The sequence below is a fragment of the Syngnathus typhle genome, linkage group LG18 (assembly GCF_033458585.1).
Source record: "Syngnathus typhle isolate RoL2023-S1 ecotype Sweden linkage group LG18, RoL_Styp_1.0, whole genome shotgun sequence".
Lineage (NCBI taxonomy): Eukaryota > Metazoa > Chordata > Actinopteri > Syngnathiformes > Syngnathidae > Syngnathus > Syngnathus typhle.
This window is the reverse complement of record NC_083755.1, coordinates 3,595,214-3,619,372: the sequence shown is the minus strand read 5'-3', so window position 1 is coordinate 3,619,372 and position 24,159 is coordinate 3,595,214. Positions and strand designations below refer to the sequence as shown.

The window sequence follows — 24,159 nt, the reverse complement described above, 5'->3', positions numbered from 1 at the left end:
AAAGGTAAAAGTGTCCTTGGCAGCAAACTTTGTTGTCTTTGTCGGTGCGCAAATGAAAATTGCAAGAAGGGCAGGTCCGCCAGTACCAGTGTCAAAAAGTCTGTTTGGGCACAGTAGCTCATCTGCATATGTGAATAATACATGCTGCTTATAAGCATATTAAATGGCGGGCCGTAATGTGACGGCTGGACACTTGGTGTCATGTGAGGAGGAAGAGATTAGACCTCGCCGCTTAATTAGAAAGATGTCAAGTGTCAGCAGGTGAACTCGCTCCCGGGAGGGTCAGCGCCTTTAGTTTGCTGATTATATGCACAATCTATAGATAAAGTCTCATCATACGGGCTATTAAGGCCGCCGCATTAGCATGCTAGCGCTGTCCGGCGCAGGAGGAAGCCACATGCACGCTTCGGCCTTTGTTAAGGCTGCACAAGTTGTCGAGATTTAATCGCAAACGCCATTGGGACCGCCGCCATCGTGCAAACGACGGTCGGCGAAATCTACATTTCAAATGTGGCTCGATGGGCAATTTGTGCAACAGCAAGCAGTCGGACAGCCACCAGCGGGCTTCAAACGTCACAAAACAAAGCTTCAGAGTACGAGTCATGTCGAAAGGAGAAAGAACAGGAAAATGAGAAAATAATTCAAACCCGAATAATAATAATAAAAAGTAGTAAACAAGAGAACACAAAACAGTCCCATTAGCAAGAATGCTAACATAACACAACAGCTTGGATTTTTGTTTGTCAAATGTTGAAGTGCGAGCGTGTGTGTGTTTTGCTAATTATCGGCGCCATCGAGAGGCAATCAGGGCAGCGGTGCGCTACGCTGCGCCGGAAAGTGGCGGCGGGCCCTGAGAGAGCACCTCGGCTTCACCTTGACAGGTGAGCCCGTCAAACCGGGCCGACGCTTTCTGTGTTCCTGTCAATCACAAGCAGAGACCCCCGCCCAACCCCTCTGGTAACCCCACCACTACACCTTCAGAAAAGAAACCCCAGCACAAACCAAATTTGGACCTTTGGTAACACAGCAGACTGGATGATGTCATCAGGCCCCTTCTTTCTTTGCTTCCCCTTTTGTAAGTTTATTCAAAAATCTTTTCATCACACTGTGGAAATGAAAGTGGAAGCAAGGCAGGCAAATATTAGAGGGCTGCAAGACAATGTGTTCTTTCAACTGGACTCAAATGTCAGTAGAGAGGCTCAGAAAAGAGCTCAGTTGACATGGAAAGTCAAAAACCATAAAATAAAAATGCAAATAAGTGAATTCAAAATGAATCGAATCCAAAATAAATGAAAATACCATACAACAATTGGAAAGGTAAAGGCTCTGGGGTTTTAATCAGTTTGTTTTGATTTGGGGAGCTGATACAGCAGCCTCCCCCCCCTCTCCCCACCCAACCTCCCCCTGCCTCCTCAATATTTCATGTGTTGAGCCCATGCTGAGTATGTGAAGGCCACGCTAGCAGGCTACAAAAAAAAAAAAAGAGCAACAAGAGCAAATAGAAGCGACTACTCCAATCCGCGTACAGAAGTGTTGCAGTTAGCTGCCATCACGTAAAACGCCATGTCATGCCAAAAACTGCTCCGTTGGGCTACTCAATATCTCAATCAGTTTGATTAAATCACCATTTGCACCCCCCCTTCCCAAAATCAGCAATGTTGCTTTTTGGGAAGCGCCAAAATAGTATCCGGATGTGCAAAACATCAAACATTTGCCGTTTTTCTACCTTCTTTTGTCTGCAGCTGGATGTCATTGGAGAGCAAAGCAAAAAAAAAAAAAAGCCCACCTAAAAGTGTGTCTTTTTTCTCACTCTACACGCGTGTGCGTGTCTCGCAAACGAACGCGCACGCAGGCTTTGTTTTCCTTTTGAACATCCCTTTGATGCCGCTGCTTACTTATTTATTTATTTCCCCCCGCTCGCTCGCCGGCTCGGCCGGATGAGGCGCGCCGTGCGCCGAGTGGCATCCATCAGCGAGGAGCCTCTCCGGGTGACCTCCACTCCCTGTCAGCTATGGGAGGAGGAGGAGGGAGGATGGGGGCGCGTGATGGGGAAGAGGGGGAGGCAATTGAAAAGAAGGAAGAAAGTAGGAAGAGCAATCGGCCAGTGGTGTATTTAATCCATTACAGAACAAAATGAGGCATTTGGCAGTAATATAAACACTTATATTAGGAACTGTCCGTGGTGCTGAAACGTTCTTTTATAATTCTTTATTTTTCGGAGTAATACTTTTTTTCTAATGGCGATAATTTGAGTACAGGATTGAATCCTTGCAGGAGGAAGCCACTGGAGCTGTCCATGGTGCTGAAACGTTCCTGTCGTTTTATATCTTTTACTTTTTGGAGTAATACTCTTTTTGCTAATGACAATATATTTGGGTGCAGGATTGCTGTCCATGGTGCTGAAACGTTCCGTGCACAATGTTAGTTTTGATCCCAATTGAGGACTTTTTTTGTGACGATATTCTTGTGAGAAGTAAGTTTAGTTTGAGAATCTTTCCTCTCAGATGATAAAAATTTCTTCCGCCGCCTTTTGGGATTGAACGATTTCATCATATTTTATTGAAGGGTTTTTGTAAGGCCTAATATTCAGCAGCTGTGATCTATGGTGGAATGACAATTCTCAGGGTCAAGGAGGGACCGGGGCAATGGGAAACAGGAGGGGTGGGTGGGGGTGCATGTGGATTGATGGAATAAAAAAAAAAAAATCGGAAAAAGGGTACGGAAGAATCTCATGAGTCGTCTTTAAAAATGAATGAGAAAATGGGTAATCCCAGAGTCATGAGTGAGGAGTGGGGGGATCAATATGGCCTCAACTCATGGGGGTCCTCAGCAGTCCTTGATATGAACAAAAATGGTTGCGTTATGCCTCCAAAGACGGCTGTTTGTTTACAGCAAGAAAAAGTCTCATTATTTGTAACTGTCACGGGGGATCACGTGACCTTTCAAGATTCACCCGGGATGGGAACTGATTCTTCAGCTGAGATATTTTAAGTCAGGTTCTCCGCATGACTGTCCACCTGGATGAAAGGTGTTTCACGGCAAACTTTCCGTCTGTCCATCTGCTCATTGCAAGCGCTAAATGCACCCCAACGCCAGCGCTGAGCCCCCCCCCCCCTCCTCGTTCATTAGCGAGCTCTTCAGTAGCCTGTCACGGCGGATGTGCTCCATCAAAGCTGATGGGCTCGCCATTTTTTCGCGGCGAGATGTCGCGGGTTATCACGCCGCGCTCAGATCTCGGGCTACGGGCGGAGCGTGACTGGCAGGCCGCCTTTTGAACGCGCTGATTCCTCCCAGTTGGAAATTTAGGATCGTGTCGGCTAAGACGCCGCATGCAAAGTAAATTGGCGTGCGCGCGTGAGTGCGACTGGCTGGCTGGGTGGGTGGAGGGCCGGGCGAATAAAAGCTCCTCGCTCTCTCTCCATCAACGTCCACGCCATCTAAGGCAGGAATGAGTCTCTGCCTCTTTGGACCGCAATGTGATCCACTGTGGATCCACGGAAAGAAGCGCTCAATCCCCGATGGCCGAAAAAGCCATTGTTTCCGCCGTACAAGCGGAGAACGTGGCGCCCTTTCTGAACGGCGTAACACTACACTGTGTGTCCCGCCAAGCGAGGGGGGGTCAACAATAGTGGGGGATTCATTGTGCCGCTCAAATGACACCATTGTTGCATCTCCTCGGGGAGTTGTACAACGCAGGCAGGATTCTTTAGGCAGGAGAACCTCCCCCCCTCATTTGGTGCTTCTCCCATCAACATTCCTTGTCATAGGAAATGGCTGACAAACACTCAGGTGGGAGAAGAGAGATTTTGTTTCTCCCACAGGAGCGCCCCAAGAGGATGGGGGTGGCATGATATCAGCACTTTATGGAGGGTTTTTTTCCTAGCTGAAAGGGTGGGGGAATGATGTAAACAATGATTTGAAAAAGTGGTCTGAGACACTTTTTCATGTGTGTGAGTGGAGGGGGGGGGGGGTTGAGATGGTAGGGAAGGGAGGGGGGGTGTAAACGATCGTTTGAAAATGCGTGGGTGGTGGGAGGGAGGGGGAATGTTGGCCGTACCTACCTGCTGGGGAAGACCCAACCTACATTTGGAGGAGGAGGGGGGGGGGGGGGTGATATCCCTGCAAACAATTCTCTCCTCGCTGGTTTTTAATGCTGCCTCTTAACGAACATAATCGCCCGGCGACAGTAATGACAGGAAAATAAAAACATCTAAAAAGGAGTCGGAGGAGGGGGGGGTGCATAGTCGGCAGGCACCCCCTTTCCCCGCCGCCCCCCTCCCTCAGGTTGTCGCCGGCGCTCAATTATTTCCTTGTCAAGTGGCGGTGTTTTTAATGAGGCCCTGTGGGACTGACGTCTGTCAGTCAGCCCTGACTTTTTGACACCATTACAACTTCAAATAGAAGGCGCCGCCGCCCGCCACGTTCGTCTGACAGGCTGGGGGGATGGCGGGGAGGGAGACGGTAGGAAAGGTGGCAGGAGGGGGGGGGGGGGGGGGGAGACAGTGGAAACACAAGAGCATGTAGCTCGGCTGAACACACGCATCAGTGGCCGGTCATTAACCCGCCTACACGCACCCCCTCCGCGCTGCCTGGTTGACTTCCCGTTCCCGTTTCATGACAACATTGGGGGGGCCGGCCCCCCAGCACGGGATGGGAAGGCCCTCGCCCAGCGTGGGACGGGCCCCTATTTTGTCAATTGCTAATACGAGACTTTGAAGCAGAGGATGGAGGGGAAAGGGGGAATGCGTCCCCCACTTATCGCAGAGGGAAAAAAAAAAAGATGACCGACCGCCGGCCTTGAATTGCAAATTTGACGCTTTCGAAGCAGCGGGGACAAGGACCACGTCGCACATTCAAACTTGCGACGCAGAAGAAAGCTGAAAATCAACTTGTTTTCTTGATTGTACGCGGAAGGTCTTTTTTCTTTTAACTAAGGATGCTAGTCACAAGTTTGACATTCCAAGTTGAAGCCATTCAAACCACTTTTGGACTCCACAGAAAATACAGTTTGAGCACAAGAAGACGCCTTTATAAATAAATAGCAGAATCACATACATACATAAACATTTCCAAGCTATACATGATTTCCAATTAAACGTTAGTACACACGGTAGAAAGTGGAAACGACGAGAGGGGAACGCAAATGTGTTAAAAAGTATTGGAACCAAACGAATCATCGCACATCAACAACCAAGAATGAAGATCTGCCCGTCATTTACTTTCCGAATGTGCCTTGCGGTGGAAGGGGCCAAGATCAACGCCATGAATCTATTTCTGTCCCTGGAGACGGACGGACGCCGGAGCATGACGGAGGAGAAAAGATCGACAAAAACCAAGCAAGAAGTTGGAGAGGAGGAGGGGTTTAAAAAAAAAAAAAAAGTCCTTGTCAGCCATTGGAAAAGCTTGATTCATGGTGACCATTTGTCCTAATTACTTTTTGTCGCTATTAATCACGCGTGTGTGTGTTTGTGTTGGTGTCAAGATGGATGTGTGTGTGTTTGGAGGATCAGTGGCCCCGCAGATTGAAATAGATGGCCAGGATAATGGTGAGGACGATGAAGGCTCCCAAGACGAAGAGCAGCACGCGATTCTGGATGATCCTGCAAACACAGACAAAGACAAAATTCAGGTTTTAGAAACACACCAAATGTTTTGGACACTTATAGAAGGATGGGACGTTTGAGTTCCATCTGTGCTTAACAAGGAGGTCAAAAATAACAATGTGAAAAACAAAAGTTACAGAGGTGCGCCCCCAAAAAGTTATTTGCAAGCAGGGAGAGAAAAACAAAAACAAAAAAAACCCATCTCTCTAGTTTGCTGGAAGTCATAAAAAGCGCAAACTAATGATGGAATTTACCATAAAAACATTTTGACCAGGGCTGACTTTGGAGGAGGACGGAGCGTGGGGTGGAGGCGGGCGGGCGGGGGTGCATGTGCTAAAATGTCGACAAGACAGATCGAGCGCTGATGCATTTGTGCCTCCCCAAAAAATTCTCCACACTGGCTGCCGCTGACAAATGAGAGAATTATCACATTTGCTGACATGTGGAGGAGAGGCCGAGGTTGGGGGGGTGCGAGGCGCGCTGTCCGCTCCTAAGCGGGAGATGAATAACCCCCCCAAGTGGTGGTCATTTATCACCGGGGGGGTGCGCAGTCACCCCGGACCGGCTTGCTGCCCACCATCTCCTGCTCACGGCTCCATTTACACAAAGTGGCGGGATTTTTGCCTCTTTAGCGTCTCCCTGCTATTAATTGGCATGCATTATTTACTGTGATTATTTATTCCAGCCAAATACCCCAGAGGTTGTTAGCTTTAGCCTGGGTGCTAACAGAATTGATATTAGCGGATTAAAAAAAGATCTCGACTAAATGGTTAAGTCACACACTTCCCGTCCGTGCCTTGAAGTAGCAGCCGACATCCTCGAGCGCTCAGCGAGGGGAAAGATTGCCTCCGTCCCCCCTCCTGTCAAAACTGCAGGACCGATGCGGTTTGATAAGTTGTGTTCCGTCTCGCCACGTGTCAGGATAGGATCAACCATTTGCGTGTTCTTCACACTTGAACTTCTCCTGCCTGCCGCCCCCCTCCGCCCTTTCTTCCTTGCGAAGCCGAAGACACTTTGGCGCGTGTTACGGGGCCAGCGGAGCTCGTCACGCTCACCAAAAACACGCATGAGTGTCATTTTGGAGCCTTTTTGCGGCCAGCTCGACCTTGACGTGCGCTCAATGTCAAGCTGACGCACGGAACTTTTCCATGCAGCCAAATTAAAATTGTTTGACAAAAGTCCCGCTACAAAGTTTATGTCCGCGGAGGCCCGTCCACTGTCAAATTGACGCCAAAACATGGTGGAGTTAAAAAGATTGAAAAACTCGTCTGCTTTTTAGTCCGACAGGTGAAAAAGTGAGAAAAAGAAGGACGGCGACAGACGGATGCGAGCGAGCGAGCGGGTGGGCGAGGGTCCATTTAGCTGCAGGGAAAGGGGGGCGAGGGAAAGAGGCCCCTCGGAGACCACATGAAAATAATGAGGACTTTTCTGTCAGGAAAGATTTACAAAATTGCAGCAGTGTTATTAAAATTTAAAATCTCCCATTTTTCCTCCTCCTTCTTCTTGCATGGTCTTCCCTTTTTCTCTTTCCCGCCGCAGCCTTATTAGGCGCTAACGAGAGGCGAGGTGCACCTCGCCGTGCGCGTCTGCGCTCCGACCTAGATGCCGTTCTCGTCGCTCCGCTACCTTGAGTTGCAACTTGAATTTCTTCCGGGAGCGTGCTCGTAACTCGAGCGAGTGCAAATAGAATGCTAACTTCTTTTTGGAGAAATCCATTTACCTCGTATTTTGACACCGGGAAAAGTGTTTCGGTCAAAATGGCGCCTTGAACTCTCGGGTAGATTGTGCTCGGCCCCTCCCGCTCGATACCCGAACAACATGTCCGCTCAGAACAAAGTTAGTTTCATCTTCTCGGCACCACAAGCCCCATCAAATCAAAATCAATGGCTGCCTGAGCCGCTCTGGCTCTCCCCGCCGAGAGCCTGCCAACATACGCCGGGCCAGAAAGGGGGAGAGGGGGAGGGATAGAGGGAGGAAGGGGGAGGGCAAGATCAATGTGCTCACAAATGGTTTGAGTGATGGACATGGCTGAGGGGAGGGTCCGGCCAAAAGCATCCCCGACTTAGCAAAACTAAAACAAATAAATGTTGCACTGTGCTTCACACACACACACACACACACACACACACACACACACACACACACACACACACACACACACACACAAAATTTTCTTTTTTTTTTTATGATTTCTTCCAATTCCTCATATGACGCTTGCGAGCGCTGGCCGGCTGTTAATGTAAATACAAACAAGTTGAGTTCGCGTTGCGCCCATCGCTCCCCAGGGGCCGTTCAAGAGAAATCATTTGACTTATTTTTTTTTTCTGGAAGCCCCTTTCGGGCCGAGCAGCTGCCGCCGACAAGCGCCGCCCGCTCGTCCCGACGCTTAATTGCAAGCTGTTTACGCTAATGAATTATGGAAAGATCATCACTTGATTCCCTGCAGATGGAAGAGGGAGGGGGGGGGGAGGCGTTCCCAAAGTGAGGTGCGCAAGTGGAATGATTACAAAGTTTGCCTTTTTTTAGGCTGGAAATAAATGAATCAATAAAAAGTTTGATTATGCATCAGGCTAAAGTTGCTCAATTTCACAAGCGTTTGACCTGCTATGTTGAAAACGAATGATATCACGCACATTAAAGTCCAACAGGTTTTTATTTTGCAGGATGAGCTAGGATCAAGGTTTCTTTTTTTTTTTTTCGCTCGCAGGAGAACGCTACGGAGGCGCTACAGGTTCATCCATTTTTAATTGAGGCGGCTAACGAGACTGGCTGACTGGCTGGCAGCAACTTTAAGACTGGGACCCCCTTCTCTCACACGGAAGATGAAAAGGAGGAAGAATGACGCCACTGCAATTTTTTTTTTTTTGGGGGGGTGGTGGAGTCACAATTTGGGGTCATCCTTTTGTCATCAACATTTGTCCTCAACGTAATATTGCTGGTCGACAGTTTGACGGACAGCGTTTGGAGGTGCGCAGGCATAACGTCCTCCTACAGACACTTTGACACGACAAGGGAGCCTTTTAGTCAAGCTAAATAATCCATGCTTTGCCATTAAATTTCCACACACACTTCACTTCCTTCCCTCTTTAAGATGACGGAGAGGGAAACTCTGGGAAAGGAGAAGAAAGGTGGACCGAAGAGATATTGATTTCATAAAAGACTGGATGGTCACTAACGCAAGTGCTCAGTCCTGAAAAACAAGTAAAGGTGGCAAGCGAGAAAGTAGCCTTAGTTTTAGGACTTTCTGCAAATGCCAGAGAGAGCCAATCCATATTTGCAGGAACCCTGGGTTACAAGTTGAGGGTTAGGTGTTGCGCAGAAGCATCACAAGAGATGCCGGGTAACACACAATGGCTTTTTTTTTTTTTTTTTGGTCACTGGTCAGCAGAGCGTGGCGATCCATCAGTATTCCAGTGTTGGCCACATCACAAGCCCACAACGATGCAACATTCATGGAGGGACTGTCCATCAAGTATTTATGATCAACTTTTTTTTTTTTTCCCCTTCTTGGTCACTGGGAGAGTTCCCTCAAGAGTAAACACCAAAGAGAAAAACAAAGGACGGAGAGATGGAGTTGGGGAGGAGGAGGGCAAAAGGTGGGGGGCTAAAGAAAAGCCACAAACATCTTTGGCTGTAAAATATTTTTCTTTTGGAGGGGCCGAGACCTGAAAACTAGGCCTTGATATTGGGGTCCCCAGGTATCAACACAAACATGGAGGCTGTTTGTGCCGTTTTTGTTTCCTTCTTCTTAATGCTCAACATCTTTTGCCAGCAACATTTACAACGGGAGTTATTTGACGGGCCGGCCTGGCTAAAATCTGGGATGTCGGACAAGGAACAGAAAACTGTGTGGATGGTCGAGGAATCTTGGGGGCCAACAGGTAAAAGGTCTTTTTGGTTGTGCGGCCCGCCTCCGTCTGCCTCTTGCTTGCTTAACCCAGCGACCTGCTGTCAAAGGAGCCTTTGTGACGGGCGGCGCTCTGGCAGGAGGCCCATCAGATCCGGCGCTTGTCTGTCTCACAGAGAGGAAAAAAAATAAATACCGTCGCTGGCAGGAATGTGCAAACTGTTCTGACTGGGCCCGGCCCGGCCCAGGAATTGAAAAGTGTAAAAGTGGGAAGCACGCCGGGCTCCCCGAATCAAACGCAAAGCTGCTTTACGCTAAACTGAGATCACAACTTTGACACGATACTTTGCGCTCGCTAGTAAAAGACAACAAGAAGCTGCCAGAGCAAACAAAAGCCACTTGTGACACCTCGTCGCGCGGCTGCTACACAAAGCCGACTTGTGACAGCCGCCGACGATCACAAGGGGAGCAGCTGGAAATGATATTTGCCAAAGCCGCCTCAAGCGTGCCCCTCGCCTTCCCCCCCGTGGGAGAAAGAAAGCGGGGCGGACCCTCAGGACAAGATGGAACCCAAATTTAAAGGATGCAAACAACTCCGCCGCGTCAACACACGTAACTTTCCCGTGCCAACAATCATGTCGACGTCGTTTTGTTTTTTCCCTTCCGAAATGGCACCCTAGTGGCAATGGCGAGGTATTGCGCACAACTGCTAATTGCAGCACCCATGTGAAACTTCACATACTTGGCCGTTCCTTGTGCAAAGTCAGCAGAAAAGGGAAGGGAGGGGAGGGCCGTTTTGCAACGCGCCCTCCAGCCCCGCCGCAAAGTGTGCGAGCGCAACGCAAACGACACACTCAGCACACGGCCGGCCGGCCGGGCAGGCGCAAAACACAAGCGGCATTCTTGGCAACGTTGGCGAAGCCGTCGGGTCGGCCAGACTCGCTCATTTCACACGGCGAAGCGGGCCAAGGAGCGCCGACAGAACGGGCCAATAAAAGCGGGAGGGGGGGGGGGGGGACCCAGCCAAAAGGCCTCACTGGTCTCACTCCGTGCATTTGCAACACGGCTACGGTGAAAGCGCGAAAGGGCAATTGTTGGTCAGGCGCCGCCGTGCCACAGCGAGCGTGCGGCCCATTTGGCCGCGTGCGTGCGTGGCGTAGCGTGGCGCTTCTATTCTGGTCTGGAAGCCACAGCGCTGTGTGAAATGAGAGGGAATGCTCTGTTTGGGCAAATCTAATTTCAGGGCCTTGTTTGTTTTCATTGCTTTATTTTGCAAGCTGGAGGTCGGCTGCAAAAACGCTTTTCAGTTCACAAAAAGAGAGGAAAGCGAGGAAGTCCAGTCGTCTCGGGCGCTTAATTGCGAGGTCATCCCCGCGTGGCGGCGGAACATATGCATACCCGCACGCGTATGGACGGATCTGAAATGATCGGCCATCATGGGGGGCGGCTAATTGCCGTGTATCGTCCCAGCGGGACCGCGTTTTGGGGAAGAGTAAATGCGCTTTAATTAGCAGGGAATGGAGCCAAGTGTCATTATTTACACAGGACCGCTAATCTGCAACATTCTGCTGCCACTTGTTTCATGTGACAGAAATATTTGCAGGGGGACAGATGGGGATGCCCAAGAAGCGGCGCTGCACCGCTTCTATGAAAGACCCCGATGCCATTCATCTGGTCCAGATGGATTGGCAGCAGCATTTTGGATTTGACCTGTTCACAAACTGGCTGAAGGTGGTTTTAGCTAAATGGATCTGGGGTCCCCACTCACTCCGGGTTGCTATTCTGCGCCCTAAACTGCCGAACTTGAAGTGCCTCGGAAGTTGTGCATTGTTAGTCCGCTAATGAGACGGTGGCCAAAAGTTGAGGACGCCTGATTGGACGAGGGCTTCGCTTGACCTTTCAACTTACTACGCCCCCCCCGGAGCTGAAAGGAAACTTCCCAGGGAAATTCAATAGCATCCGAGAGGAGCGGGCGTCTCTAATTTGTTCGCCACTCGCACAACCTATTTTCCCTCTGACCGACCGACACGCCGATCGATCTACTTATCTGGGCGAGATCAAAGCTTCGCACCGCTCGTGTACATTTAGCCCCGACTCTGGTCCTCCCACGTTATGTCTAAATATTAATGATAATAAAGTCTCGCAGCCGTTGGCCGTGTCAGGCAATTACGGCCGACATCGATCGCCGGCTCGGCGCTGCAATTAGAAGCCGCGGCTCGTAACGTGTCCTGGCACATCAAAAGAGAACCGCCATTGATCCGCTCCTGGATCTTAACATTTACCGTTAGGAGACAGAAAATGGGCGGTGAGGGGGGGGGGGGGGGACAATTGGCCTGCGTCATCTCGGAAAGCAACACTACTTGTACACTGGCAAAAGAAGAATGTTGTGCGATGCATGCGGCGCAGGAACAGGCACGAGCTCTCGTCCGTCCCCCGTCCAGTCAATAGACAGCGACGCGTCCCCATTAAACCGTCCGCATTCCGCGCACAATTGCTCGCAAACAATGGGGCCGTTGACAGCGCGACAGGCTCGGCTCTTTCTCTTTCTCCACCGTGCCGATAGCTCTGATGGTCCCGAGGTTTGCCCGTTGTTCTGCTTTACAATGCCGCGCTTCACGCCGCTAATAATGGACTGGAACGGCCGGTGCCAGTGGAATGCCGGACCCCGTGCGCACAGCTGATTGACTGGCAAGATAGGGAGGGGCAAGAAAAAGAGGACATCGACATTTTCCGGGTGAGGCCCGTCAAATGATGAAGTGTGCTTAAGGTCTTGTTTTTCCAGGGTTGCTTTTTTGCAGATGATATTTTTGCACACTGTGGATGCGGTGTGCTGAGCTGACTATGATACGCTTTGCTAACATGGTGCCCCACTTCAATTCTCTAACAAACCATGTCATTAAAGATTGGTAACCCGTGTTTAGAAAAGCGTCAAGGGGAAACTTTTAGGATGCTTGGACATCTTAAGAGACACAAAAAAAAAACATGGGAAAACATTTGTGGCGTGTGCGTGCGATACCCAACCCGCTGATGCAGTCGGGTCAGGTGAGGAGACGGGAGGGGAAAGTAACGCGGAGATGCTAGGCCAAGACTCCAATGTCCTCACGACTTCCCTTCAACGCTCGAGCGATGTTACAAGGCTGGCGCCCTCGGAATACAGGGAATCGAGGGGGTTTAAAGTTCACGCAGCAGCGAATGACATCCAAATTATTTGGGGAAGTCATCAGAATTCTGCAGGAAAAATATTGCCTTTTTTTTATAGCTGTCAAATGTTCTTGTCGTCTATCTTGATTTGTTTTGCATGATTTCCTACATGTCGAATTTCTCCCTGGAGCTTCCAGTCAGGTGGAAAGCTGACCCGACGTAGCAACGGTAACTTTGCAAATATCTTCCCAAACTGCGGCGCAGCTAAACAGGGGCTGTGACCTTTTTGGAAAGCGCACAAGATTGGTCTGTGGAGAGCTGTAACTTGTTTGTAATGCGAGCCTTATGTCGCCGTGGACAAAACGGGCGTTGGCTGCCAGCAGTCAAAATAGCCAATTATACAGTACAGTAGCAAATTCCTGCGCCAGACAGCTCGCAGAGTGATGATGTCGGCCGTCGAGGTGCAAGCCCAGAACCCTGCCGCCACGGAGACGCGAAGACCGCGGTGGAGTCCCCCCCCCCCGCCCCCGCCTGACCACCAGCGGCTGGCAACGGGCCGAGCTTCGCACCGGGGTGCGAGGCCAAAAGCTTGTCTCCTCTGTCAGATCGCCCGGCGCATGCCAGTCTGTGAGGGCGAGGGGGGGCGGCGGGAGAAGGGTTGCCAGCTGGGCTGCTACTTCATGGCAGAGTAGCGCTCTCCCCAAACAAACACAAGCGGCGGCTTCCACGCAACCCGTCATTAGCGAGCGTGCGTGACCGCTCGACTCCCCGAAAGGCTCAGCCAAGCCTTGAACATGCGCTGCGCTCGTCTGGGCCAAAAGCGCGTATCGCGGCCGCTTTATCGCCAGCGGCGGAACTCGTTCCACTTCTTACTTTTATGTTTGGAACGTGCCAGACGAATGCCAAATGCTCTTGCAGGGATTAGCTTGTATGCCGCCTAATTACACAACACTTTGTCGACTCGCGCAGGCTAAAAACGGAGGCTAGGCATCGGACATTACAGGGTATCGTCGACGGAAACGCGGACGGCTTTTGCGGCCCGACTTGGGTTTTGGCGTACGTCAAAAAAAAAGGCATCCTTGCAAATTCCCAAAAATCTAATCAGTCAGCAGCGGACATCAACTATATTGGTCCAAAAACGTCTTCTAAGATTCGGGTCAAGTTGGTCAAAGAGGTGAATGCAGAACAAGCCGGTTCTGGATGGTAAATAAGAATAAATCAACACATCTCCAGCGCTCCTTACGCATCGTCAGTGAGGTGATGCTTCGTCAAGCAATTTTTTTTCCCCCCAGCCCTCCTTTAACCTCCGCTGACTGTCACTCCGACAAGACGGCGGGAGATCAGTGGCGCCGGTGTCCCTTGAAGTGGCTCCAGGTGTCACTCCAAGGGTACCCGCCCACTTTGATCCACCGTCGAGCGCCTGTTGGGCCGCGGCAGCCTCTGATTCTGCCCGTCACAAGGATGGGGGTGATGCTTGGCGGGTGGGGAGGGGTGCCAGCGAGGCTTTACCTGTCCAAAAGTTCTTTGGAGCGGGGATGAGGGGCGAAAATCGCCCTCTTCCCGTTGTGGCTTTACTTCCGGGCGGAAGGTTCGAAAGCGGAAGGTTCGGAAGCGGAAGGTTCGAAAGCATCTTAATTAGTTGCGCCAACTTCCAAAACGCCTACTTTCTTTCCAAAGAGCTGCCTCAAGAGTGGCAAATAAAAAGCGTCTCATCAGCGTTCTCTAATGGGCAAGCCAGGAGAGAGAGGAGGTGGCGGTGGCGGCGCTTGTTTGGCGAGTAATGAGGATGAGGCGCGCAAGGCTGCCATTGTCCCAGCGGCGGCCCGTCCAAACACACAACCCGTTATTAGGCCAGTGTAAGTATTGTTTGGCTTTCATGCCACAATTCCTCAAATAGCGCCCACCGCTGTGTGCGCTACTTACTTCAAGACAAATAAACGTCTACTTAAAATGTCAAGGGAAAAAAAAAATAAAAAAATCGGCTGACATGCCGCCATGTTAGACAAATGCAGAAAATATGGCTAATGATCTCATTTCATAGGAAAGCACATTCAAACTCAGTTGCTGACCAAAACAGCAGCACCTTCTTAAATGTGATTTTTGCGTTCCCAATTCATCTTTTGCCAAGCAAACGCTCTCAATGGCTGGCACGCATTGGTGGACACGGCGCAGCTGCGCCCATTGCACAAGTTAAAAGGCACGATCGGACACGTTTGCCAGAATCAAGACATTTGAACATGAAAAGCCGAGTGACCCACAGGGGAGGCCACAATGTGGCAAACACGTTTCAATGTACAACGTGGCGAGATCACATGAAAACGGGATCCGCCGGGAATGTTCTGCCACTCGGGCCATGTGATGAACGGCCACAGTGGCCGGCGCCTTTCAAAACGGAATGCAACCCTGTTGCTAACCAAAACAGCAGCCATGAAACACAACGAGTCATTGGTCCTAATGAGGCTCGCGAAAAGAAAGGGAACTGTTTTTGAGGGGGTCTACACTGATCAAAAGCATTTTTCTAAAGAATGGCCTGGTGTCCCGCCACATTGTGCGAGTAAATAAACTTTCCCCAGACACTGTTGTGGAAATCCCCGCCCCTTCACGTCTGGCCCTACAAATAAGCGTCAACACTAAATAAATCAACGGGAGAGTACAAAAGGCGACGGCGAAAGACGTAAACAAGGCTGCGCTCCATCTTTCAACTTCAATTATCGCCACAATCAAATCGTTTTGTTCGATTGCGCGCTTCAAGCGGGCCCCGGGACGCCGCAGTCAGTCAAGTGACCTACATTGACGCAGACGGCCACGAACTGGGAATGCCGCGCATCTTCAAAACAAAAGGGAATTTTGTCCTGATTTGCAAAAAAAAAAAAAGCAAGACTTGAAAGGGGTTTGATTTTTGGTGATATGGCTTGACTCCTTTTTGTCACATATGAAACCAAATCAGCAAGAATGTTGCTGGATCTGGAAGAATCTGAGGTGAGCAGGAGCCTCCCGATGGACCGTCGACCCGGTTGGGGACCACCGGGGTTTGTTCTGGCAATGGGAAGCAGTGGGCACCGTCAAAGGGGGCAGTGAGGCGGGGCGGGGGGAGCGAAGCAGCGAGGCTGTCGGACCCTGGCCGGCAGCTGATCCCACATGCAGGTGGTCGACTCAGTCGCCAGGCAGGCAGATGAAAAAGTCCAGGCCCCGGGTGGACCTCCCTTTGAAATGGGAATGGAGGGGCCTGGATATCAGACGGAAAAGATAAGCAAGCTCCCGGCCGGGCCGCCGCAGAACAGCTCCATATTCATGCCAGGCGGCTTGGAAGCGGACCGCTCGCTCGCTCGCTGGCGCTCGGGACGTTGCGTCAGGGACCGCCTGACGCCCTGGAAATTGCTGGCCAAAACGTGAAGCATCCTTTATGTTTTTCAGGGGCTGGAGTTGCTCAAATAACTGCTACAATCCAAACTTGACCAACGGATTTTAAGACTTTGGAAGGATCCGTGGGAAAGCCGTTCCCACTGAGAAAGACTCCCGACACCGACTCGCTACTTTTTGCCGAGGTCTTGACAGTTGAGGGATGAGGGACAGAATGACGTCTTTGAGGAGGGACACGTTCAATGTTAAGATTCGCCTCTCGCTACTCGAAAGCCACGTTTCGCTTTTATTCCCAACCGGCGTGCCGACACAATCTCAATATTTGCGCTTGCTTTTGAGAAGCCCTCATAAATCCTGATTTGAGGGGGGCCGGCACGAGACGGGCGCTGGGTCGGCGGGACGCTACGTCTGATTAAGTCTTCCCATTAGCTGACAGCTGAACTTTAACATGAATATGATAATATTGAAATAAGTGTGTTATTTACTTAGCGCCGGGGACGGGATGATGAATGATTGTCGGACAGTTACGGGTGAGCGAGCGCCCCCCCCCCCCAACACGGCAATTCCCCTCCTCTTGCCGTAATCAAACGTGACAAAATGGAGACATATGCAGAAATATGGGTTACAGTCGGTCTGCCCTCTCTTGTCGCCGCCCCAAATTGTCCACGGGCACTGAAGCGTCCATTTCAATTGGCACTTCCTTCCCGGCCCCGCGGTTTTACATTTAGGCGCTGTCATTTACATATTACTCTTAATCAAAATCCACAGTGGGGCCACAGCCAGGGAGGGGGCGACAAGAAAGAGGGAGCGGGGAGACAAAACCCAGGCGTCGCGGTTCAGGAGGCTGCCACTTTATGAAATGGAGATGTGATTGAACACACGCGTGTGTGTGTAGACACGGGCGGCGCAGCAAGGCGTATTGAATTATTTGTGTTTGAATCGAGTGTTTGATGGCGACGGGATACCAACGAGAGGGCGGAGGAAAAGTTCCCGGCAAGTAGTTGAACAAAACATGGAGGTTCCAAGTGGCCTTTCCTACCTGCCGCTTACCTTCTCAGCATGCCGGTGAGGATGCGGGAGCTCTTGCCCAGGTTGGCGTCCGTTTCTCGCAGCTGCAGGGAGAAGAAGGTCAAGTTTGAGTTTGTTTTCTAGGTGCAATTTGGAGAACTGAGCACATTTTGGGACCTTTAGAAATTGAAATACCGCTGAGCAGACTGGAGCACTTGATGCGTGTGTGTGGCATTTTTTTTTTTGAGGAGGAGGGGGCAGTTCAAAACCGCATAAATCTTGATGCATCAAATATCTGGATTCTGGCAAAGTGGTTGTTAACTACCTCTTGAACTCCATCGCTTCATCTCCTGGCTTCTTTTCGCTTTCACGAACGGACTTGAAAGTAATGCGCGTGTGTTTGTGCGAGTGTAGGGGGGGAAGCTAGACTCTCGGGAAGAAAGTAGAGAGTCAAAAAAAAAAACAGCAAAAGAAAGAGCGAGCAAGTAGCCTCAGTAGACACGGTGGAGCATTTTTGAAAGGAGATGTTTGACTTCCTTTGAGCGAGGCCTGCTGCCTTGTTGTGATCCTTAAGCATTGGGCGCTGAGGGGCCGCCAGGGGCGGGGCTGCCAGGGGTGGGGGTTCTCGGCTACCTGCCTCGTCCACGCCACGGGAACACTCACCCTCTCTCGGGCCCTCTGGATCTTCTCACGGTCGGTGTGAAGGTTAGAGAGAATTTCTTGACCCACTTGTTCTGCAAAACAACAAAGCAGCGGCGTTAGCGTGAAGGGACACGCAATTACAAAACAAAATGTGGTCACTGTCTAGCTGCTGTCCCTTGACTTGGATATGACCCAAAAAAAAACCCAGTCCTTCCATCAATGCCGCTGCAGCATTAGCGTTTAAAACTGATGGAGGCGAAAGGATGAATCGAGAGGGGAGTGAAGAATCCTGGCGCGGATCAAAGACGGGCTTTCAAGCGCACCAAACAAACGCGAGGTAAACAACACACTCGCTGACTGTATTACACTACACAGGTGCCGCACACCAAAGGGCCCACGTGCTGAGCGCCTGTTTTGGAGGAGTGGGGGGGGGAGCTGAAGAAAAAAACAAAAGTAGAAAAAATGGGGTTACATCTGGCAGTGTGCAACGGAAGGAAAAAATGGGGGAAGAAGTAAATGGCATTGTTGCGAGATGGGGGGGGCGTCAAACAAATGACACTCCATTCATCCCTCGGAAGCTTTTAGCTCCCCGACACTGGAAGTGACTCAAATGCGTCGCTTCCTGCCTTCATTAATTTCTAATCCGGGAGCAGACAGATTGAAGGATACCCAGATTAAACAGCGCAGTCAGACACTCACATGTGACAAATAGCAGAGATTAAAAAGACTGAGCGCAGGTATTAATAACACACAGCGGCGCTACCCGAGTAGAACAAGGGAAGGCGGCGCCAACGGAAATCTTCAGTTAAAAAGACAAATAAGCACACGCGTTTTTTTTTGTCAGGCACGTAGATGATTGGGAAAGTTGCCGTTGAAAACGAGGCCTCGGATCGTGCCCAAGGTTTGTTCGCAACTCCACTTCAACGACTCCGACGAAAAATTCGCTCCGTTACGCAGAGGTCGAGATCCACGCCGATATGAAAAGAAGCGTCAAATTCGAAAGGTATTATGGACCAAAATGGTAACGCTTGCCCTTGAGCAAAAAAATGAATAAAATAAATATATTGGCTCACGGAAGCTTGGCGAGATTAAAATCTCCTTCAATGCTGTCGTGTCGTGACCTCGTCTGAGACGGGAAATTAGATAATGACCTTCTCAAAAGAAAAACTTTTTAATGGCTCGCTCAAGTTCTTTGCTGACTGACTGACAATGTTCAATAACGGCTTGTTAACACAAATCCATGTGTGCGTTGGTTTGTGTTTGTGTGTGTGTGTCAATGGCAAGGCTTGATTGGTTTTAACGTTTGGAGCCTTCTTCATTTTCTGGCAGCTATCTACATTTGCATTCATCTTCATTCGACTTCATCGTGACCATTTGCACTAAATGCACACATTCATCATCAAGATCGAGGAGTGGGGGAAAAAAAAAAAAAAAAAAAAGAGCCGGAGAGCAGAAACGGACCAACTGTTGCCTCGCTCTTGTTGCTCATTAGCCAGTCAAATATTCCCTGGCAGTTTGAGAGGCGATTAACAATTGAAATGACTTTGGCGTCTCAAGATGGCCGCCATACCCCAAGGTCTAGTTAACAAGCCCATTATTACATTTAACTGCTCGCTCCTCCGCAGGAAAGAATTAGCGGAGAAAATTGAAAATTGCCAACGGGGAAATGGTCGCTTTCAGAATCCATGAGTCTCTCCAGGAATTGATTTGTACGATGGCACCGCGGATGAGAAGTCATCATTTTAAGATGCTCGGGAAGTACATTTGGTGTCGCTCAGACGAAGTCGAGCAGTCGACTGCCAGAAACTCCCCGGTGCCTAAAGTTACCTCTCTTTGTACATTTATTTTTCTTTTTTTCCAGGGGAGTAACAAGTTCCACAACTGTCTGGTGACACTTTCATCACCTTTCATCCAAGTTGCAGGCACCATACCGGGACGTATTTATGATGCCGAGCCCACAGGCCATGAGGCCAACGAGTCCGAGCGTGGTCCCCTTAAGTACGCGCACAACAAACTTGCTGACCGAGTTGCGACATTGCTAAAAGTTGGGGTTTTGGAGCCGGGTTTTGGATGAGGCTTCCTTCACAAGCACACCTTCATGTGAGCCTAATTGCCTAAGTCAAAGTACAAAAATCCACATCAGCGTATCCCGAGTCGCCCTCGTCGGAGAACCGTCAGGGTGCATTTGCAGCCGCTTTCTTCACCGGGCCGGGCCGGGCTGTGTTTTATTCATGGCCGGCGCCCTGACCCCGCACGGCTCCTGTTCTGACAAATCATTTCTGATTAAGACAGATCTCCGTTAGTCGGCCACTCAACTTGGCCTATTCATCATTCTGGGTTCTCCTCCTCCCTCGACCCCTCGCTCCCCCGCCGCTGCCGGATCGTTTGCCTGTCCGTCAGACCGAAGCGCGGTGCGCCGGAAAAATTTCCAACGCCGCTTTAAACGGCTGATTATGGACAATTGGCGGGACGGCGGCGAGCAGTAAGGTGGTCTTAAGATGCCACTTTAATGGGTATAAATGAGCGGACCGGGCCAGCGGCAGAACGGCGGCTAATAGACGCATTTGTTTAAAAATGAGCAAAGGGGTAGAAAATTGAAAGCTGCATTTGTGCACCGCCCCTCCCTTTCTGTTTCAAAGTCTTGACGTGTCCAATTTACATTTGCATTATTGAAGTCACTCTGGCTCGCTTGAAAAGCAACTTCCTCTGCTGCTCATATTTAATAGTTTGTGTGACATGCAATTTTTACAATCACCAAAGCAAATCAAAAAGGAGAAACTCCTCACAATGAAAATTAACGTGAACAGCGACCGGTGCTGAAAGAACGGTCAGCGCAAATTGAGCGGACTTAATCGAGCGCTCCTTACTCAAGCATCCAAATGAAAACAAATGGACTTTAGGTGCTTGGGGCGTGACAAAGTGGGATTTTTTTTTTTTTTTGAGGTCGTCAATTAAAAAAAGAGGACAAGAAAAATTGAACAGACTGCCAATACAGCTGAGCTGACGTATTCATTCCTTTTTCCAGCGTTGAGAAAATGATTTTACAATTAAACTAAAAAAAAATGGAATTTAAATATGTAAAAAAAAAAAATGCACAGAATTAAAAGTCACCTCCGAACCATTACGCAAAATAACGACCAAAAAAGACTTTTTCGTGAGTCCATTAGCCGTTGGGAAATTGCAACACGAGGAAGTGTTCATTTCAAAATCAATGGAGGGCAGGCTATGGATCAACTACCACAACAATTAAGGCGACTGGTGCAAAATACACAAATCACAATCTGACAGTTAGCAAAAAGTTTGCCAATTTGTCGGCAAAGTGGACCCGGGAAGAGAAGTGTTCCCGGGCAGGAAAAGAAAAAAAAAAGAAAAAGTCAAACTTGCCATTCATTTCCAACAGTTTAAGAGCGCTAATCGTGGCATTAGCATTGATTAAAGTCTTGGGCGTCTTTAATCAAGAGAGTTGACGGGCAGATCAAAGAAGCAAACGCAGCATTTCTTGCCTTTCAATTACGTGTACAACAGCACACCTCGGGCACACTCCCCTCCCCTCCCTGCCCATCCTCTCAAACTGCAAAAAGAGATCTAATCCTCCGAAACACTTCATTAGCCAATCAAATGCAGGCAAGCAGGTGGGCGGTTGCTGATTAGCGAGGATTCGCCGTCCTCTCCGCTAACTCGGAAGGCCTTCATTAGACTTGTCACAAACGGGACGCGGCATCAAGCTCATTTGGATCTTTTTGACCAGGCCCGCATCTTTACCCCAACCGCTGCTGATTATATAAATCAACCGAATACTTTGTTATTGTGCCCGCCCACGTGAAGGAGCTGGACAAAGATAAGTTTCAAAAGTTGTGTGTATGTGTGTGGCGGTCAGCTTTGCATTTGTACTGGGAAAAATGCAAACGTTGACTCCAATTTGTGATGTTGAGGAAGCCACATTGACTGTGAATGGAGGACAAAAGGCACAAAGTTTGTCTTTGACTTGGGGGCGGAGGAGGGGCAAGGCCACTGCGCTCTCAGGACAAAAATGGCGCTATTATGCACGGCAGCCTGGTGACATCCCGCGCCTCATTTAACGGCGAGTCAGCGAGCGAGGGTCTGCATCTGGAAGGATGACGATTGTCATCCGCCGCTGTGAATACGCGGCGTGGCGCCGCATGTGAGAGCATTTCAAAACACTTCTCCTGCCTCCCTTTCTTTCGTTCTTGCTTTCACTTTTTGTGTTTGAAAGCCACGTGCGCAAGACGAGAACGACTGTACGGTACATAGAAGAGGACGTGGCACAATGGCGGAGCTCTGACGGCCAGTATTAAAAAAGAAAAACATCCATGTTTATTTACTGCAGATTCCGTCAACGTTTAAAGACAACTAATTTATAATTCCATCATCTATTTGAGAATAAAAATGCATTTGTAAAAATCCATTTTCTGCTTTCTGCAGCAGGAGAGCCCATAAATGCAGAGTCGGCACATTTACAACAATAAAAATCCTGCAGCTCACCATGCAAATCTTCCATCTCGAGATGAGCACGCGCCGTTTTTGATTGAGGCTGACACTTGACAGCCCGGCCCGGGGTCCCGGCCCGGCAGGCCACGGCGTACCCCGGGGGCTGTTGACCCGGCCCCCCGCACGCCGGTCACCGGGGCTAACGAAGGGGCGGCGGAGCCCGCTTAGCCATTCAAGCTCATCCGTCGGCCGCATGTGTACGCAGCTCCCCGAGAGAGCCTTTGCGAAACAAGTGTCAAAAGCCAAGGAGACGCTTTGTACCTGGGAGGTATATTAATGCTCGCATAGCCTGGCTTGCTGCACAAGGGAAGAAGAAAAAAAGCCTTTGTCCTCCAAGAAGATGAAGGACAAAGCCTGAGACAACTTTGGAGGATGTTAACGTGGATGGAACAAAACGAAGAAAAAATAGCTATAGTCGAGGCGTCCATTCTGTCGCTAAACTAACATGGGGGACCCGACGAAAAAGGTTCACAGAACTTAAACGGGTCTTGACACCGACAAATGTATGAAAACATTTCATTCTGATGTCTTGTAAAAAAAAAAAAAAAAAAAGGCACACGGCCTGTGTGATGATATATTTTCAATCTTTCCAAGCTGAAATTAGCCGGGATTTTTTAAGATCAGGGAGTGTTTTTTAAGCTATGAAAAATGGATTAAATGAAGAGGAAGTCTGGCCTTAATGAGCTCCCTGGGCTACGGAGCAGCAGGGACGAGGCCAGTCTTTGAGGAAGAAGCGGGGCAGCGGGGGCCCGTGCCGTGCCCAAAGTCTGCCAGCTTCTGCCAATGGCACAGACGGCACCTGGGCAAGGCCCCGGTGCCAGAAAGGGGCCAGGACCAACTTTGCGTCCAATCGGGAAACTTTGCTCCGAGTTGGACTTTTGGACGAGCGCGTTGTTTGTCATTAGTCCGTGACAAAAACAAAGTGACACCGTCTTTTTCAGAAGAGCACAAAAAAACGCAGGTTCATCGGTGTAATTGCGACCATGCAGCGGCTGTCAGCTTTCCCGGTTGCCGTCTCCATCGGCAAAGTTAACGGAGAATAACGAGCCGGGCCAGTTGCCGGATCTATTAGGTGTCAATGGGAATTGCCTGTCTGGACGTTGACAAATGACCCATCTCGGCAAGATGACAGTCGCCGGCTGCCGTGCTGACAGCTCGATACAGTGCAGTGCGGGCGGAAGGCATCAGTAGGAAACGGCAGCCACATGACTGTGACAAACACAAAATCAGGTATTTCAAAAAAAAGTCATCACTCCGACCTCAAATGGACAAATTGACAGCATCCGAGACTCTGTACGGCAAAGATATGAAAAACAAGTAGCCCGAAAACTCAACTTAAAATAAGTAGCCCGGAAGTTTCTTAGGCCCAAAAAGTCAGCACCCTTGTTAAAAAGGTAACTGACCCTGGACCAACACCGAAGTGTAAATAAAATTAGGGGTTGAAATATTCCATTTCACTCCCAACACTGGTCAGAGTTGGCATCAAGTCAGGTTTACTTGAAGAGAGAGGATGGCAATACAGGTCATGGGAAAAAAAAAATCCGCTGGCTACATGATAGCGTGACGGCACAAGCACGTCATGTTTCATGGATAGTCGCTCTCCTAAAAAATGCACATATTCATAAAACGGGAGGCGGTACACAAGTGCAAATGGTGAAGGAAAACCAAAAGCAATTCATGCGAGTGTGTTTGGACCAAGTCCCAATAGTGACCCCCATTCCGCATCTCCAGGGCATAAATAAACATGTGTGTGCAAGCACGCCGGTGGATTATAATCACAGAGAGAAAAGGGGAATCAAATTTATTCTGCAACGGCCATTAATATTTCAGGCCCGTTACTGTAGCCCGTGTGAGAGAGCATGAATGATTAATTTAGACATCACCTCTGTCACAAGCCCTTACCGGGCCAAGCTAGCACAGCAGCGCTAAACAAAAGGGGGGCTACCTCAATGTTTCTTGCCGTTGTTGTCGTAGCGCTCACTCGCGTTTGGATGCGCTTTTGTCTGGCAAGACAAAAGGGAGGACTGCCAAGGGGGGGGGTGAGGTGTT

At 49.7% G+C, this 24,159-nt stretch overlaps 1 protein-coding gene across 4 annotated transcripts in view; it reads right to left on the bottom strand.

Moving 5' to 3' along the window:
• Window positions 1-5,007: 5,007 nt before the first annotated feature.
• The window catches only part of vti1a (vesicle transport through interaction with t-SNAREs 1A), a 50,315-nt gene continuing 31,163 nt past the window's right edge, over window positions 5,008-24,159 (bottom strand). For 2 of the 4 annotated variants that reach the window (XM_061264537.1, XM_061264538.1), the window contains 3 exons: window positions 17,623-17,693; window positions 16,991-17,063; window positions 5,008-5,600 (listed from right to left, as the gene is read on the bottom strand). In XM_061264537.1, coding sequence (XP_061120521.1) covers window positions 16,998-17,063; window positions 17,623-17,693 — 137 coding nt within the window. In that variant the 3' untranslated portion in view covers window positions 5,008-5,600; window positions 16,991-16,997. The remainder of the gene's footprint in view (window positions 5,601-16,990; window positions 17,064-17,622; window positions 17,694-24,159) is intronic. The other 2 variants (XM_061264535.1, XM_061264536.1) reach the window with 1 other exon arrangement.